The sequence below is a fragment of the Pelmatolapia mariae genome, linkage group LG10_11 (genome assembly GCF_036321145.2).
Source record: "Pelmatolapia mariae isolate MD_Pm_ZW linkage group LG10_11, Pm_UMD_F_2, whole genome shotgun sequence".
Lineage (NCBI taxonomy): Eukaryota > Metazoa > Chordata > Actinopteri > Cichliformes > Cichlidae > Pelmatolapia > Pelmatolapia mariae.
In genome coordinates this window covers 66,942,317-66,960,176 of record NC_086236.1, presented here as the reverse complement: position 1 = coordinate 66,960,176, position 17,860 = coordinate 66,942,317, and the positions used below count along the sequence as shown (strand labels likewise).

Here is a 17,860-nt window from a genome sequence, read left to right as displayed (position 1 = left end):
TTGAAATTATTGCAAATATTTGTCCCACAATTCCCATAAGCCACTCAGACAAACGCAAACTGTCCTTTCAAATCATACATATTTTATCTAGGCAATGACAGCAATGATAATGAATGTATCTACGTGTTTAAACAGAGCAGTGCTACATATTTGGTATGTTCCTGTGGTATTATAACAAGCTTGAGAAAATTACATTTAATTTGACATAATTTTTTTTAGTCTGGTAACTGACACTCATCAAAAGGGGTTTTTGGGGTCAGTTTATACTTCACTGCCATAACAAGAAACTCAAACAGGCCCAAAAGGACATCTTTTTGTATTCTGCTTCCAGCACAAGTATGACATGTCAACCACAAGATTCGGGATTATGTAAATAGTTTGGAATTGAATTATGTGTTTTGCAAAGAATGTTAAATATCTGAAGGGAAAAAGCCTGCTGCACTCACTGTGGTTCAGGGTGTGTTAAGTTAACAACATGCATGTTGTACAAATAAGTGTATACATTTCTTGATATTATGTTGCATTATATATAATTTCTACCTTACATCTATTTTCCTCTATATAATATCAATCATCACAGAAGTGTTTTTTTTCTTAAGTGGGAACATAGCTCTGCTGCTTTAATTCATTTGAACTAAATCATATATCTCTTGTCATTTGACATAATTTTTGCTGAAGTTAATTACAACATGGCTCATGTAAAGTATGAGAATTGCCACTCCCTTCTCATTGTGAAACAACTGTAGTAAAATATTTTAATTAACATTATTATTTATAACGCTTTACATTTTTTTTATAATGAAAGTTTTACTTCCTTTTTTTATTACATCGAAGAAATTTAATAAACAGCTTTGTTAAAATGGCAGTTGGACAGCAGGCACAGAGACCTGTCAACAATATTTACCAACTGTTGACTAGCAACCCACCAAAGTAGTAGCATCATTAATGTCTCAACAACAAGGCCAGGATTTTTCACTATTGAAGCACAAACCTGCTCATCTCAGATCAGCTTTTTTATGGTATTAAAATTATGGCTCTTTGTTGAGACCTCCTCTGAACATGTGTGACTTATATACAGTGTGACGCTGGGATTGGGAATGTATCAGTCAGCTGTTTAGCTGACTGTTTAGCTTTTCGTTCTTGATCAGCAAAATATCCCGTCTGTGTGTCATATTGAATTTAAAGTCAAGTTAAAATATCGATGACAGATCAGCCAGACTGAATGCGATCATGCGGCAGAACGCCTGCTGGACACACAGCTGGACACACATCTGGTTCTGCATGTGTGTTTTTGTGTGTGTGAGATCACGTGCACATGGGCTTTCAAACTTGATGCACATGTTCATGTTTACAAATGTGGTTGCGCATCAATACTCGTGTGTAAGTACGTCCGCATTCATGCAAACAACCTGCCGCGTGTTTGTGCGCCGTATGCGTGTGCACATGTGCAGCCTGGGAGGTTAGTGTGAACTGTTAATGACAGGCCACTGTGTGTGTATGCATGTGTGTGCCTGTATTGTATGTGTGTGTGTAATGAGTAGAGAGAAAGGTTTTGTGTGATTATAGGGCTCCTCTTAGGACCAGAGAGACTAAATATGGCTTCAGACTAAACACTGTCCCCCCCCCACACACACACACATGCTCACACACCACACCACAGACCACATACACATTGGCAACATACAGCACATATGAAGAGTAAAGTCTGAAAATAACTTGAAGATATTTTTATGATCAGACAGGACAGGAGTTATCTTCATCCTGTGTGTTTCTGTGTTCCTCTAAGTGTGTTAAAATAAATCTAAACTACAAATTATTGAAGTCCAGTAGTAAGTTGTCATGTGGTTTCTTCATGTTCATTTTGTAATTGCAGCTTGGACAATTATAGTTGGACATTAAAGGCTTTGACTTCAGAAAGCAGTATCCATGTGAAGAAAAGCTTGAAACTTATAGCTTAAAGTATTTGTTAACTAATTTATATTTACAACGCTTTATACATTTTCACAATATAGTTTAAGTTAAAGGGCAGGGGGAATTAAACTCATGATGGCAGCTTTAGGTGTTTCAGCTGTTATGTTGTGACTCAACCTAAATTGATGACATTTGGAAAATTGGTGCTTAATGGAGCTGTAGATGGTTGTTTTGAGGTCTGAATAAAAACAGTAGTACAGTAGGTGTACAGTAGATGTTTCTTGAGCTGGCTGCTGAGAAACAGGACTTACTTTTCACTTAAAATTAAAAACTAAAAGTTTAAACAAACAAACAAACAAAACAGAAAACAACAAATGAAAAATTAGGAAACAAAAAAGTCAAATGTTTCAGATTTCTTTACGTGTTGTTCTTAATTATATTCCTCTTTTGCTGTATTTTTCCTTTCATGTTACACGCGCTTTTATTGGATGACAGGGCTGCTCTCCAAGGAGCCCAGTTTAACATCCAGTCTTTTTTACTATGGAGCCATGCAGTTGAATTATGTGCAAATGTGGTTTGGCATTGTCTTGATGAAGCAAACACAGTCCTTCCAAAAATTTTATATATATCATCTGAATAGCAGTCATAGCAGTGCTCTGGCCTTCAAAGATGTACGCGTCGCACATGCTTTGTGTCCCCTACACACGTGTAACACTGATAATGCTGATTTTTGAACAACAAACTGATAACAAACTGGAATAGTACTCCTTATTTATGGACTTCAAATATTTCAGTTTTAAGACTTCAGTATAGTATAGTTTGCCCCAGTCTAATTTAAACTTACAATTATTGGACTGACAGAAATGAAATCACCTACAGTTTTGTTAATTGATTAGGATTGCTTAAGATTTGTATTATAAGAGGAAAATGTAAAGGAAACCAGAGGAACAAAAAGATTAGATTATCTTGGTAAGCCCCTTTTTTGGTGACTTTTAACTATTTTCTCACATTTCATAATCCAGTGGATTTGTTAAAAATTAAGTAGAGGTCTTGCATAACCACCCACCTTGAAAGTGGACATTATCATCTATGATGGTGTCTTGGAAGAACTTCTCAGTTATGTAAAAGATGATTAATAGAGCTTTGAAAGGAAACAGAATTGTATGTGTCAGTGAGACTCAATAGATTTCCCCAAACACAACTTAAATGTCTCGTTTTGCTGCAGAGTTTTGTGCTCTTTGGTCTGTTTTAACACATTTGAATTAAATCATTTTATTGTAGTGCATAGTAAATATTTGATTTTACTTTTGAGCAGCTGAGAGTCAGACTGTGAGAAAATGTGTGTGAGGCCTGTGTTTTCTTGCACCACTGAACTCTCAGTCGGGCTGGTAGAGTTCATATATTTTTTGGCTTTTGAGGAAGGTTTAAAGCCACACATATGCACACACACACGCGCACACGCGCGCGCACACACACACACACACACACACACACACACACACACACACACACACACAAACACACACACACTGCATTTGCAGCTGTTCTGGTGAAATGGGCCCTTCAGTTAAGTCACATCACATGCTATTAATACAATCTCGCTAACAGCGTGCATTGCATGTGTGCATGCAGGTCTCTTCGGGAAAATGTCTGAATTTCGTGTGGGGACCATATATGTGCATGCATGCTTCAGTGTGAATTGTTTTAAGTACCTTGCTTTAGGGCACGAGTGTCTCAGTATATCTGTTTGAACTCTGACCTCAACCACACTTCCAAACAGCTGTGTCTGCCCTCTTTATTAGGTGTGTGTGTATTATATTCATGTGTGCGTTAGTTCTACACCCTCCGTCTCCACTTTCTCCCTTTCTTTCACCTGGGCTGACCTCCTCATTCAGACAATGTGATGTCACATCCAGATGTTTCCAGCTTTTCCAGTGTGCTTTCATTACAGACACATTTTCTGTGATATAAAAACATGAACAATTGTTTAGTTAATAATTGAATCCAGCTTTTTCCCAACTCTCTACTGTTAGTACTGCTGATGCAGTCTGGGTGAAACAATATCAGTTGTTTTCTTAAAGGCACATTTGGAAATGTTGGGAAACGCAAGTGAAAAAAAAGTGTTGTAGATATTGTGCATAAGTGAACTGATCAAACATTTACAAGTTTGATATATTAGATCTAACAAGAGTTTATTCCAGGCAGAAGGTTGTGAAATTTGATAAATCCTCAGAGATTATTTCACGAATATAGCAAGATGTGTTTTCAAACTTTAACGCCTTTATGGCGTGTTTTTTTTTGGTGTGTGTGTGTCAAGTAAGAACATTTTTTACCATACATATGCTTTTCATTAGTTAGAAAGAGACTCAGTTTGTCATGAAAATGTTCATATGTATTTTTGTAAGGTCTTAGTGTTATGGCTTTTGATTTACAGTTTGCATGAAAACATAAATAAAACGCCTCTCACATAGTTGCCCTTTTGTTGACTTTCTAGTAAAAGTCATTTACAGCAGCAGTCCCCAACCCCCGGGCCTCGGACCGGTACCGGTCCGTGAGTCGTTTGGTACCGGGCCGCGAGAGTTGAGGCTCAGGTGTGAAATGTATGGTTTTCAGGGTTTTTTGGTTTTCAGCGTTATTTTGTTATCGTTTTTATCGTTAACTCGGTTTTCCTGGGTCTTTTCACGTGTGTTATGAATAAATCTTCTTTTTTTCGGTACTGGTACTAGTTTTATTTTGTTGTATTTATCCGCGATACCTTAAAGGCCGGTCCGTGAAAATATTGTCGGGCATAAACCGGTCCGTGGCGCAAAAAAGGTTGAGGACCGCTGATTTACAGTATACTCAGGTGTTATTTAAAAGTCATCGATGCTTATTATTTTAAAACCTTCTTCTCATTTGACATTAACATTTTTGTTTGGTAAGTATCACAACAACTCGTGTTGCTTAAGACCTTTGGGTTTCAGTCGAACACAAAAAAATGTCTGATGGTATGTAGCATGTAAAACATGTAGTTAGTGTGTAGGTGAGCACACATGGCATCATTCATTTAAGTGTCACTCAAAGACAATGCATCACCTCCTGATGTAATTTAAGGATCAATTTTATTATTTTCTAACTAATAGTTATTAGGCTTTTATTCTTAAGTTTACCGCAGCATGTATTATTATTTATCCAGGATTGTCTTTGGTTCAGTTATCCAGTTGTGGAGTTTTTGACACATGTCTGCCTTCTCTTGGATATATAAAAATGGTGTTCAAAGCATCCATCCATCCATCCATTTGCTTCCGCTTGTCCTTTCCAGGGTCGCGGAGAGGGGGGGTGCTGGAGCCTATCCCAGCTGTTATAGGGCGTGTTTTGAAATATTTCCTTTCCTGATTGTTTACAACTCAGTCACGCTGGCATGGAAGGGGTAGTAAAACCAGAGTAAAAGTTGTATCTCACCAAAACATTTCACAGCACTTTCACAGTTTTCACTACCACTCAGACAATAGCTGGCAAGTTTATGCAGAAAAGTTGGCATCTTCCATGCAAGCTCCGGGCAACTGTTTCAGTCTGCTAGCTACCAAAGGAGAGATTTTTGGTGCAGCAAAAAAAATAAATAAAAATGTGTGATCAGTTTTAATTTTCAGCCGCCAGCAACCACTAGTTGCTGAGAACTAACTACTCAGGAAATACATATTTTTTTCTTGCAACCTCTCCAGATAGTTGCCAGCCTGTCTCTGGGCACGTTTAACTGTGGCATTTGCAGTACATCTCCTGTCGCATGAGGGATATTTTCTTCTGCAGAGTAATATAGCTGTTGGGCATAGCTCCTACTAACAAAGCTCGTGACAAGGTTTGTGGGTCATTTTTGAGTACATGTATTACAATTTCTACAAAGAGACATTGTAAAAAAATACTGTTGTTGTTTTTAATTTAGGGGTGAACTGTCACTTGAAAAAATAATTATTATATTAATATTCCAATTATATTATTATAACACATTGTCAAATCCTTTCTGATTTTGATATTTTCTATGATTTGAGTTTTGAAAATTATTAAAGTTATTTATTGCTGCTCTTTCGACACATTTGTGACTTAATGTGCTGCAGGTGTGACCGAAGATCTGTATCAAATTTATGTGTAGACACAATCTAGACATTTTTTGGACGCAAGATAAGCCGTCTAATCGTAGCCAAAATCATCAGTCCAGCCTTCACACAGAACCCACGCCCTCCTCCATCCAGCTGGACGGACCAAACCCGCTCATTATGTCAGCACTGGGTGGGCCTTGAGTCAACCAGCAAGCGAATGTGTGTGGGTGTTGGAGGTCACTCCTGAACCTGTCAAGGTCAGGTCTCATAGCCTGGGGCTACTGGCAGTCTGGGGCTAGGCCTGGGTGTTAATCCTAGGTTGGGTGTCACTGCGGTGGGTCACACTCTGCAATTTAGTCCCCTGCTCTATCCAGGGCCTCTGGCCCCTAAGGACCACCCAGCACACTGTAGCAACTATTGACCTCAGCATCTGTGTGTGTGTTTCACAGGGAAGCAGAGGGTGTTTGGATTTAATCATACAATTTATTTTTTGCCAGTGTATAAAAGCCAAATGCCTTAATGCATTTAAGCAGTAGACACCTTAAGTCTGAATTTGCATGTGTGATTGCGAAATTTTTGTATTTGCGTATTTGCAGCTATGTATCCCGCTTTTGTATGTTATGAAGTTATGTTGTTCTTAAGGAGTTGTGTTCATTTCTGTAAACTGATCTGCCCATATTTAGGACATTTTCTGACTACAGAAAGACTGACATATTCATCCATAAGTCAGAGGAATGAGGAGAGTGAGGGAGGGAGTGCAGCTCTCCCACCCACAACTTATCAGTGGAGAATAAAGCTCTTTGTTCATGACCGTGTGAACACACGTGTCAAAGAAAAGCAGAAGGCCTCTCTCTCTCAGTCTCACCAGCCCAGAAAAAACACAAGAGTTCAGCTGACTCTTTGTCGGAGTGGGACAGCCTCATAAATCACTGCACAGGGTTAGAGCAGTCATACCGCTGAACGACGGCCTGTTAAAGCATCTCTGACAGCCTTGATTGGGCAGGAGGTCAAAAAAGTAGACTTTTACTTTTTTGTTTAACCAAAGAAACCACATAAACATTAACATGTCTTGTATTTTTTTACATTAGAGGTATTTAGTTGTTGCTTACAGCCATCTAGATTGTATCAAAGAAAGTGAAACAGTGGATTGGGTATCAGCCTCTAGATCTACATCGCTCATCGTCACTGATCAAGTAATCTTCAGAATGTTATTGAATTTCTTTAACTAATTAGTTAATAATTATAAGGCATTTTGCCCTATATCTGTTTTTCCTCAAACTGCCCAATTTTTTTCTAAATTGCCCAAAACAGTTGATTTAATTGTTTTAGACAAAATGAATCTTTCTATCAGCTATATAAAAAATATAATTGTTTACTTACATCTTCTCACATATGCAGTTTACTTATTTTTCTATAAAATTGGATATATTTTTACATTTTAAAACAATTTCCTTGAAAAATATTTCAGTGGCACTTGAGAGGCATGTCCTACCTGCATAATATTGCAATAATGATTTGCTTGCCTTACTTGAGGTTTGTCCAGAAAATCCAGTATTCATAGTAACAGCAGTGTCCGTAATGTCTGTGAAAACACTATTGGCAGTTACATATTTACCACTCCTCAGTTTAGTCCCTTGCCATACCGCTTTCAGAAGCAATTCAGAAGCCCTTGTTGGGCTGCAAGAATGTACTTCTTGCACTTTTTGATCAGTCCTGGAGTTATCCAGATTAACACCGGTAATGCTGACCTCCTGCTCACACTGCAGTGGTTTGGAGCTGAGAGTGCAGCATCTACAATGAGGATTAGCACCTCTAAGACTGAGGCCACAGTTCTTATCTAAAAAGGGGTGGACTGCCTCCTCCAGGTATGACTAGTTGCCTAGTTGCTTCAAATGGCGGAGTTATAGTATCTCGGGGCACCTGTTCACAGTTTGGTGAAATATGAAGTGGGAAACTGACAAATGGAGTGGTTTAGTGTCATCAGTCATAATGACACTGTATCTATCTCTTGGGGTTGTTTGTTATTTATTGATCTGTTGATCTGTTGAGCTGTGGTGACAAAAAAAGAAAAGAAAAAATCTGAATCTGTGATGTTTTTTTCTTCTCAGAAAAGAGCTTTCCTGAAACAATCTATGGGTTCATCTTGAAAGACTATAACTCATGGAAGCTCCTCAGTATCCCCTCAGGAGAGCTGGTAGTGGCTTTGGATGTTCAGGCAGGTCTATGTAGACTGTTGCTCCTGTGACCAGGACTTGGATCAGCGCTAAAAGACGGATAGTTGGACGGATGGTTTCCTCCAGCCGATAATGGCATGTTGTCTGTATATATACTAACAAATTATTGTTTTAAGATGATAGGCTCAATGACCTGCACACTAAAATACAGTAAAATTAATTGGGATTTTTTTTTATGAGACATTTTGTGCATGATTACTAAAGCTAATTTGCCAGAGTACGGTAGATATAAAGTTAAGCGTAGATATAAAGACAAACAAAAGAAGAGGATGTGGAAGCCTGGAGTTCATGCTTATCTGGTGGATATGCTCCAAGTCTTTTCCCAGCAGATGATAAACCATGAGAGGTTGGATCAGGTTTGGTTGCCAGATCCTATCACTTTATCCTCTACATCTTTCCTCATTCGGTACTCCATTCAGACTTGAGTAAACAATCTTTTTTTCACCCTACCTTTTATTCTCTGTATTTTATTCAATTTCTTTGTGGCCTCCAAGTTTTTTCTCCCCTCATCTCTCTCATCCCCTTCTGTCTATTACACTCTCTTGCCCTCTCCTCTTGTCTTATCAGTGGGAGTGTAGACAGACAGTGTTATCAACACGGTGTGTGTGTGTGCTTGTTTTGACCACAGACAATAGTGGTTACTGTCTGTCTGTCTGGCTATCTGTCTATCAGACACTGGTAGAAGAGATGCTGATCACTCTGTCACTCATCCACCAGATTGCTCTGTCTCCACCGTCCTCGGCATGTCTACCTCCCAACATACCATCTAACTGTCTGACTCTTTCAATTTTAGCTCAATCTGCTTTTTTAAAGAAATCATTATTGCCCAGGTTTCTTTTTTTCACTTCAACATTTTGGTGGTCAAACTGGTTGGTTGCAATCCTCATATAATGAGTTTTTCCTTCAGACAGTTTGACCTGCAGAGGATCAAACACTGCGCTGCAAACATGACAAACACTGCTAAATGATCCTCGGTAACCAAGCCAAAGTAACTCAAAGTGTACGTTTAATAGTCACAATGAGCGCTATCATTTTCCTGAACTGACTACGATGATTAAGGAGGTAAAGACCAAAGTGAAAAGCAGAATATGTTTTTTGGTGATGGACTGAAGACATCAAAAGTATTTGGTACCTCTTTATGTTTGTGTAGTATGATATCATAAGCTAGTGTCTGACACTGCACTGTTTAGGTTAACTCCCTGAAGGTCTTTGTACACCCCTGCACTGTGTTTGTGTGCGTGTCTGCAGGTGTTTGGCAGCCAACATCAGGCTCTGCAACAGCAGAAAGGAACTCTAATGAGACACACATTTAGATATTTGGGCCTCGACACACATAAGTGAAACAGTGAATCTGTTACTGTTCTTTCAGTACTGAGGAAATGTGGTCTTGTGTTAGTGAAAGCACATTTGATTGTGAGCAGAACGGATGTTAATGGAAGTCTGTGCGATCGTGAGTGTTTGTGTAAGTGATACTGTGTGTGTGCGCGCGTGTGTGTGTGTGTTTAAGATGATTTCAGGAGCTTGTGCCTGTCTATGTAATTGTATCCATTTGTGAGTATGTCTATTAGTCGTCCTGCGTGAGGAAATGGGCTCTGTATTTCCAGCCGTCGTTAAACTGAGATTCTAATTTGCTCTTTAATTAAGACACGGAAACGCATGCACATGCACACACAACCAACTGTAACACATTCATTTGACCTTAGTGTGAACTTTTTCAACTGTGTTCTTCATTTCTTTCTTTATACTCATACTGTAACCCATCTCCTTTACTTCTCCTTTGCTTTCCTGTCCTGTAAAACATTGTTTTGCTCCTGTCCCTGTCTGTGTTTCACTCTCACCCAGCTTGTCTCTCTTTTCCTTGATGGATCGTCCCATAATACCCTGGGCTGAGAGCGATGTGTTCTGCCACGTTGCTTTCTTCCAAACGGACTGCTGTTATTTTCCACTTGCACAGATAGTGCAGCACTGTGTGCACAAAGTCAATTGTGTATTTGTAGGCGCATCTATCTTTACGTTGTATGTATGCATATGTGTTTTCATATTGGACTGTGTGTGCATGTGTGTGCATGTGTGTGTCTGTGGCTTGGAGTTCATCCATGCTGTTTGCTGCGGCTTACTGAGCAGGAAACATCTAATCTGTCGACTCTGTGGAGGATACGCTCACACAGGAACACACACACAAAAACACTCTGAGCTTTATTTCTTGTCTGTTTCACTTTATGTAAGGATAAAACTCTGGCAGCAGATACCTTTATTTTATTTTTCCACTTGCCGCCATGTTGACTTTTACTAACGTTCAGCGATGTTTGACAGAAATGCGTTTTTTTTTGTGTGTATTTGGCTCGGCATTTGCTGCAGAGCCTTTCACAGACTTCACCACTTGATATCTGAGCTGCTACACAAGTGCTTTTGCGCTTTGTGTTGTAAAATTGTCCAAACTTGGTGTTGAGTTATACTGTAGCTGTTGAAAGTCAAACAGGAACAAATTCTACACCAAATTATCAACTGCAGCGCTGCACGGTGGAAGGTCATGGACTGGGTAGCACTTTTCCACCAGTTTTTGAGGACATAGTTTTACTAGTTTAAGTTTGACATCATATCTGTTAATATTTAACAGCATGTATAATAGTGCTTTTGAAAAGAAAAGTAATGTTAATGTTACTAGTGAGTGACTGACCCGATCCCCGTATATTAAATGTGGGACAAAGAATATGTCTGAGTTACTCTAGCAGTTACACAGGTTAGAAATGATGATTGTGTGCAATGTCATTATTGCATATGTCAGAAGATGGGAATGTTAATTGGGTTACAGGATAAATACTGTGATTCTTGACGTTCCAGTGGCTTGTTTGGCATCTTACACTTAGTTTATGCTTGCTCTACCACCCTAACAAACAAAGGCGTGCACTAAAAGTGACATCACAGTTGGTGTCTTTGCCATGATTTCATGCCTTGTTGTCACGCTGACTTTTATATCCTGGCATTAGATGTGTGGCCATGACTGTCTTGAATACACAAGTGTACAATCGTGCCAGTTTTTACCACCATTTCAGTGATATATTGGTGCAGGAGCTCAGAGAGAGCGATGCTTCAACAGCTTCATAAGATGACACATGTGGAGGAAGCTTAAAAACACAGCAGTGTCTTTGCATATGATTTTGACTTCTTGTGCCCCTTTATCAGCACTGATGTGAAGTTTTCTTTCTGAGTAGTGGTACCTGTTGCTCAGGAGAATACTGAACAAGTCCGGCACATGCTCAAGCGCCACTTTGAACTGTGACAGGGCTGTTGTGCATTGTCTTAGTTAATATTATGATGGCGACTTTAGAGTCAGTTTTTTTGTTTTTACATTTTTTTTATCGTTTTTTTTTTTCACTTTATAAGTCCTATAACTGCATTAACACAAGGAAATGAAATTACATTAGTGGCATTTCCTGTGTTTTCTTTCTGCTTCATGGGGCATATCTATTATAAGTTATTGGCCATGTTGGTTATTCTGAGAGATAAGTTGGCCCTGTCTATTTTAAAAAGTTCAAAATGCTGCTTTCTTTGACCTAAACGCTGCTGTAACCACTGTAACCATCTTCACATTATGTTAATTCAAAGGAACATGACATTAGCTATATCTTGCTCATCATATATACATGATTTTTAGGGTGCTAGGTTGGTTTATGTACTGAGAATAAACTTCATTAGTCAAGCACAGAATTCATTCTGAAACTTTTTCTCCTCTCTTTTTTCCTTTGAACAGCATGGCAGCCAAATGTGAATCCTGGGCAGCTAATTCTTAACTCTAACTTTTTAAATGTTTGTTGCATCTCAGCTTAAATTTAAGACACGGTTACGGTTTTTTTATGTGTCCGTGTGTGTGTGTGTGTGTGTGTGTGTGTGTGTGTGTGTGTGTTTATATGTATATGTATATATAGTGTGTGTGCTCTAAATACTCCATTTCCATAGATAAGGTAGATAAGGGTATTGCTAATTTCTGTTTGTGTTTTTCTGTACTTTTCTTGGGTACTTTTCTTAGTACATGTGTGTGCATATCTTTGTGCATTTGTGCGTGAATAGATAAACATGACTGTTTGTGTATGTGTCTGTGTGTGGTTTGCAATCCCCAGAGTAACATAAAATGTTGGCTTGTATTGGAAGCTTTATACTCTGCGTTTGCATCTGAACAAGATGAACAAGTGAATGGATGGAAGAAATTCTAATAGAGAGAATTTTTCTTTAATAACAGGTTTCATAGACTTTCAGTCTTTCCCTCTGACTTTTTTTTTTTGACGGTCCAGGTTAAAGGGCCATGACACTGTCACAAACTTGTGCCTTGTCATTGAGATGTAAACCAGGTTTAAGTGCATAAGATGCAGCAGAATGTCCCTTTTATGTGTTTCAAATAGACTCCAGACTTTATTGCAGACACCTCGGGAGGTCGTAACCCCAGCAGCTTCAACTGCAGGTTGTTTAAGGTCACCAGTAGTTCAGCTGCTGACGCACAGCTAACTAGCTGTGAGAGGAAGATGGTGTTGGCACATGAATCGATGTCCAAGTTTATAATTTTTTTAAGCACCTTTTCTGTCCAGGCTTCCTGGAATCTGATTTGTATTGGTTATTTGTTTTTAAAATTTGTGTATATATTCTGTACATATCTGTGTGTAAATGGGTGTGTGTTCACATTTGCACGTTTTTACTCTCTGTTCTGTGTGTGTGTGTGTGTGTGGGGGGGGGGGGGGTGTTTAGGCTAAATGTGTCTTTGTATTCTCTCAGCTGGCATCAATCAGAGTGTGTGTGTGTGGAGTCGACCCACTGCCAACAATGAAGCCCTTCACCGAACCTGGAGCCTTTTATCAATACGCACACACAGATATGCACACATGCACATTTTCAGAGATCTCGAGGGGAAGGTGGATGGGGTTTTGTTTGTATCTTGAGAAGGATGAAGGTAGTCAGTGTGTGTCTGTGTGGTGCATGGCAGAAATTTTGCATTAGAGTATAAAGAGTTCATGTACTTGGAGTTGTAGCTCGTGAGTGTTTTTAAACGTATATTATTTTTTTTCACAATTCACAAAATTAGACTCCCAAAGATCCAACAGAATTTTGCAATTTCTGGATTATTTATCTAAATACTCTGAGCAGTGTTCCCAATAAGTGTGCAGAATTTTACAGCTTTTTACCATATGGTTGTACAAGATGCAAGGGCAGAAGAGAGGGAAAAAAAATGAAGAGAGCAAGTGAGTCAGAAATAATTTACATTCGGTCACACTTCTTTAAAAGACTTAAGCCAAGCTTATGTCTTTGTGTACTCATGAAGGTTAGACTGGGTTAGACTGGCAAGACAGTGATGAGAAATAGTTAATCATTTGGCAAGAATGTGTATGCATGTGTGTGCATGTGTGTCTAACTTGAGAGTTGTGAATGACACGGCACCCACAGATGACCTCAGCCTTGAATGAGTGCTTGAGTCCTTTTAGGTTTACCACCAAATGAAAGGAAGTGAATTAAGACTTTAACTCTGACTGTTTACACTTAGTCTTAGAGGAGGCTCTCGTTCCCATGTACTCATGTTTGTAGTTTAGTATTACGCAAATCAAAACGGCTTACTTTAGCAATTGGTGCTTTACCCTAGCATGCACACAGATATACACTCACTCTCTCACTCACTCACTCACTCACTCACTCACTCACTCTGTCTCTCTCTCTCTCTTTCTCTCCCTCTCTCTCTCCCTCTCACACACACACACACACACTTCATTTCTGAGTCTTCCATCTCTGTTTTCGCAGTATCAAATGGCAAGCGCTGAATCCATTTGTCAAACAAACTGCTGGCGTACGTTGGCACTCAGGCCTGCAGATCACTCATTTATCTGAATACACACTCTTCCATTAGTCCCAGATCTGCTTTCACCTCTTCTTTTTCTCTCTCTGTCCGTTCATCTCTCTCCTCCTCCTCCTGCTTCTCTCATTTCCCTCGTCTTCATCCGGCTTGCCCTTTCTTGTTGTCTTCTTATTCATCCGTCTTGCTCTTTCATCGCTTGTTCTCTACTCATCTCCACTCCTCTGTTATTGCAATGATACAGGGATGAAAGGACTGACCCCTCACTGAAGGTCAGAGTTCACCTGGTCCTACCACACCTCATATATGTATTCTCTCTCTTTCTGCCTTCTAATGCTGAGCTGCGTACTTGAGTAAACGTTAGAAGAGCTTAACCCTCACTTTTGTGCTGTTTAACCTCGTCTTCATTGCAAAGCAAGTATTTCATTCCTCTTTGCTCCCTGTCTGTGTTTTTGATTCCTACAATTCTTAAGAAAACATGCCTTCGAAAATCCTGCCAACCGAGTGTATGGGCAAGTCATCAGAGCAAGCAGTCTCTACATATAGAGAACAATTTATTTGAATTCTGCTGTGTTTCGTCTTTTTAGTTTAGTTTATTTTTAAACTTGAGAAAGAAGCAAATCCGTAATAAACAGTCTGTAAATGGGATTTCCAGTGCTCTAACCGGAGAACAGCAGTGCAGTTTGTTCAGAGAAAAAAAACTAAATCCAGTAGTCTGCAGGAAAGAGCCATAAAACACAAAGACTGAAGGGCATGGAAATAATGGACTGGGGTTTATTTCCTCCTGTTGAAGAATATATTGGTAAAGGAAAGAGTGAAATAATTTTTAAGTTGAAGAAATATTAGAAAAAATCCTAAAAGGAAGATTTCCACTGGTAACATTTAATTAATTTACAGAATTGTTGCAGAACTGTCCTGTAAGTAGTGCATTTAAGATGTTATTGTCAAAGCAATGATTTTTAAAAACATACCGAGCATACAGGTGGGAACTTTAAGTGGGTGTTATAATGTGGATATTGAATGCAATATCTTCCAATTGATATGACTCCTAAAGTGGTAAAATGGTGTGATTTGCATATTACGCATTACCTTTAAGCTGAGAGCTTGTTAGTTATGTAATGAATATACATATATCTACTAACAGGTCATATATCAGTCAGTGCTATTCTTCATTCCCAGGTTAAGTTAGTTTCTTCAGTTGCTGTCCTGGAAGTTGAGAAATGTTGAAATCTGTTGAAATCTTTCTGTTCCCAGTGGTTAATTCACGTGTAGTATCTTGAAGTAGCAAAATGTCAGTCACTTCCTATGATTTCTGGTCACCATAATGCTGTGAATCACTTCCAGTGTAGCTTAACTGACTACTACTAAACTAATGTTTATATGGGTCTTATGGGTCAAGAGTCTTAACCATTCAAGGGAACTAGAATTGGACCCAGATCAACATACCTATGGGATGTGATGAGGAGGGACACACCCGTTGGCTGATAACTTGTCATTGACAGGTTGCTTGTCATGTAGCCTCACACATGAGATAATCCTCTTTTTTGAAACGCGGTATGATCAAGATTTACGAAACAGAGTTAATTTTTTATTCATTATGTCCCAAAATAAGAGACTGAGCCCATAGATTGAGCAAGAACATGTTTAAACAGGAAATAACAGAAAGCTGTTTTCCCATAAACTTCTACTGGACCAGACGTCTTTTTGCAACTACAGCTGTCGCCCTCTAGTGGCCTTAAGATAGAATGCGGATTTAGGCTCTAGCTTCATTGTAGATATGTGTTTTTTTTCTGTCTGTAAATATACCGGTTAGCTAAAACTAGACAAGAAAGGAAGGAAGAATCATCCTGTGTGTATAACAGTGTAACAAATGATTTGACTGTCTCTTTCATCTCTGACAAAGCAGTGTGTTTGACTTGCGTTGTAACTGGTAGTCCATCAAAAATCTTGCCACACATGTCATCTCTACACATTATTTTAAAATTTAATTTCAGATTTTAAAGGCCAAAATGGAACTGTGAGATCTTAATATTGCAGCAGGGAATTGTGACCCCCGTTATAAAAATAATACAAAGATGAAGTGGTTCAGGGTGAATTCAGGCTAACACACAGTGAGAGTAATGAAGATGCTGCAGACTCGATGCTCACAAAACTGTTTACACAGGTTTTGCCGCTGATGTTTCAAGTCTTTGGGGATAAATGGGTGTGTTGTAGAGAAAGTGACCCAGCAAAGCTTTTAGGGATGATTCGTCATTTGGTCCAGCAAGAAAGAAAAGGGGGAAATCTGCCTTTTGTGTCATATTAAGAAAATATAATAATTTTGGAGATGACTCAGAAGAAAATACACAAAAATTCAAAATGACTGGAACCAGAGGCTGACTTTGAAGCATGTTTATAATTTTTGACAAGTATTCAAGTTTTTTATAAAACAAACTGGATCAAGATCAGAGGTGAAGTCACAGCTCCTTAAATGCAAAATGTTGACATTGTATTGCCTTTACTTTTAAAAATACCATTGTCGCATTTATGTGATTCAGAACGCTGTGTAGTCTCGCTGTGGTAAATATAGCAATGCAAACTGTTGATGTATGAATGCATCATCATCACCTCTGTATACAATGGTGATTCTTGTGATGATTAGGAGAGATTTACCAGCTCCTGTCTCCTCCAGGTAATGGCACTGGCAGAGGCTGCAGAGGAGAACCGGGCACTGCTGGAAGAGGCGTTTGTTCGTCTGCGGAGTGCCACACACCTTCTCGTGCTCCTGCTGTCCCTGTGGCAGGGCCTGACCCCCGATCAAACCAGCATCCTGGAGGCCACACTGCTTCCTCTGCTGCAGGACACACCGCAGCTGGTACACAGTCTCTCACTCACGCACACACACACAGGTGGCCATTAACATGTCAGTATCTGTCCATCCATCTGCAGCTTGCTCAGTATACATAGACCCAGTTTAAACACACTCTCTAAAAACTTTTAAAATACATTAAGTACTTCTGGTCTCTGAGGAATACACACACAAACGCACACACACAAACTCAATCACACATTCAGTTTTTAGCACTCAACACTCACCCGTCAGCTCTGCACAGAGTCAGAGTGTGTTCTGTGGTACCTGTTCATAATTTGACCATTAAAGCTTTCTATGTGTGTGTGTGTGAGTGTGAGTGTGTGCATGCATGTGTGAATATATATAAAATACACAAATACACGCAAAAGGTCAAGGTCAAAGAAAGGTCCTAGTGTGAATAGATGGCATATTGCTCTTTAAAGAGCCTCTGACTCAGACGTCAAGCTTTGTGTGTGTTTGAATGTGTGTTTGTGCTTATGTGAGCGTGGGTTGTGCATGTTGCTCCGTATAAACTGCCGTGTTGACAGAGCTCCTCCATTTGCTGCAGTCAGACCACGAAAGATTTGTCACTCCATCGGGACGGCGAGTGCCCACTGTGGGTGTGTTTGTATTAGTTTTTCCATAGCTCTGATCAATCCCCTGAACCTCTCATTACGACTGTGTCTATTTCCAGCTTTCGCTAACGGCGCAGAGTTACACACATGCACACAACTGCGCATAAAATATCTTACAGTACGCACGCACTGTGATTGTAGACAGAAATAGCTTCAGAGGGTCAGTTGATGAGCCTCGAGGGACTGTGAAAGTAAGTTTGTGTATGTGTGTGTTATTTTAAATGGGATTAATGGCATTAAGTAAATTAGTAGTAATCAGGGTCATGTCCACAACATTAAGACAAACAGGTGGACTGAAGGGTTATTTTAGGAAATTTACATTACCTGATGCAGTGCTGTGACAACAT

General features: G+C 39.3%; 1 protein-coding gene across 2 annotated transcripts in view; it reads left to right on the top strand.

Moving 5' to 3' along the window:
• Nucleotides 1-17,860, top strand: part of bbs9 (Bardet-Biedl syndrome 9) — a 177,113-nt gene that overhangs the window by 75,071 nt on the left and 84,182 nt on the right. For both annotated transcript variants that reach the window (XM_063484759.1, XM_063484758.1), the window contains one exon: nt 16,720-16,902. In XM_063484759.1, coding sequence (XP_063340829.1) covers nt 16,720-16,902 — 183 coding nt within the window. The remainder of the gene's footprint in view (nt 1-16,719; nt 16,903-17,860) is intronic.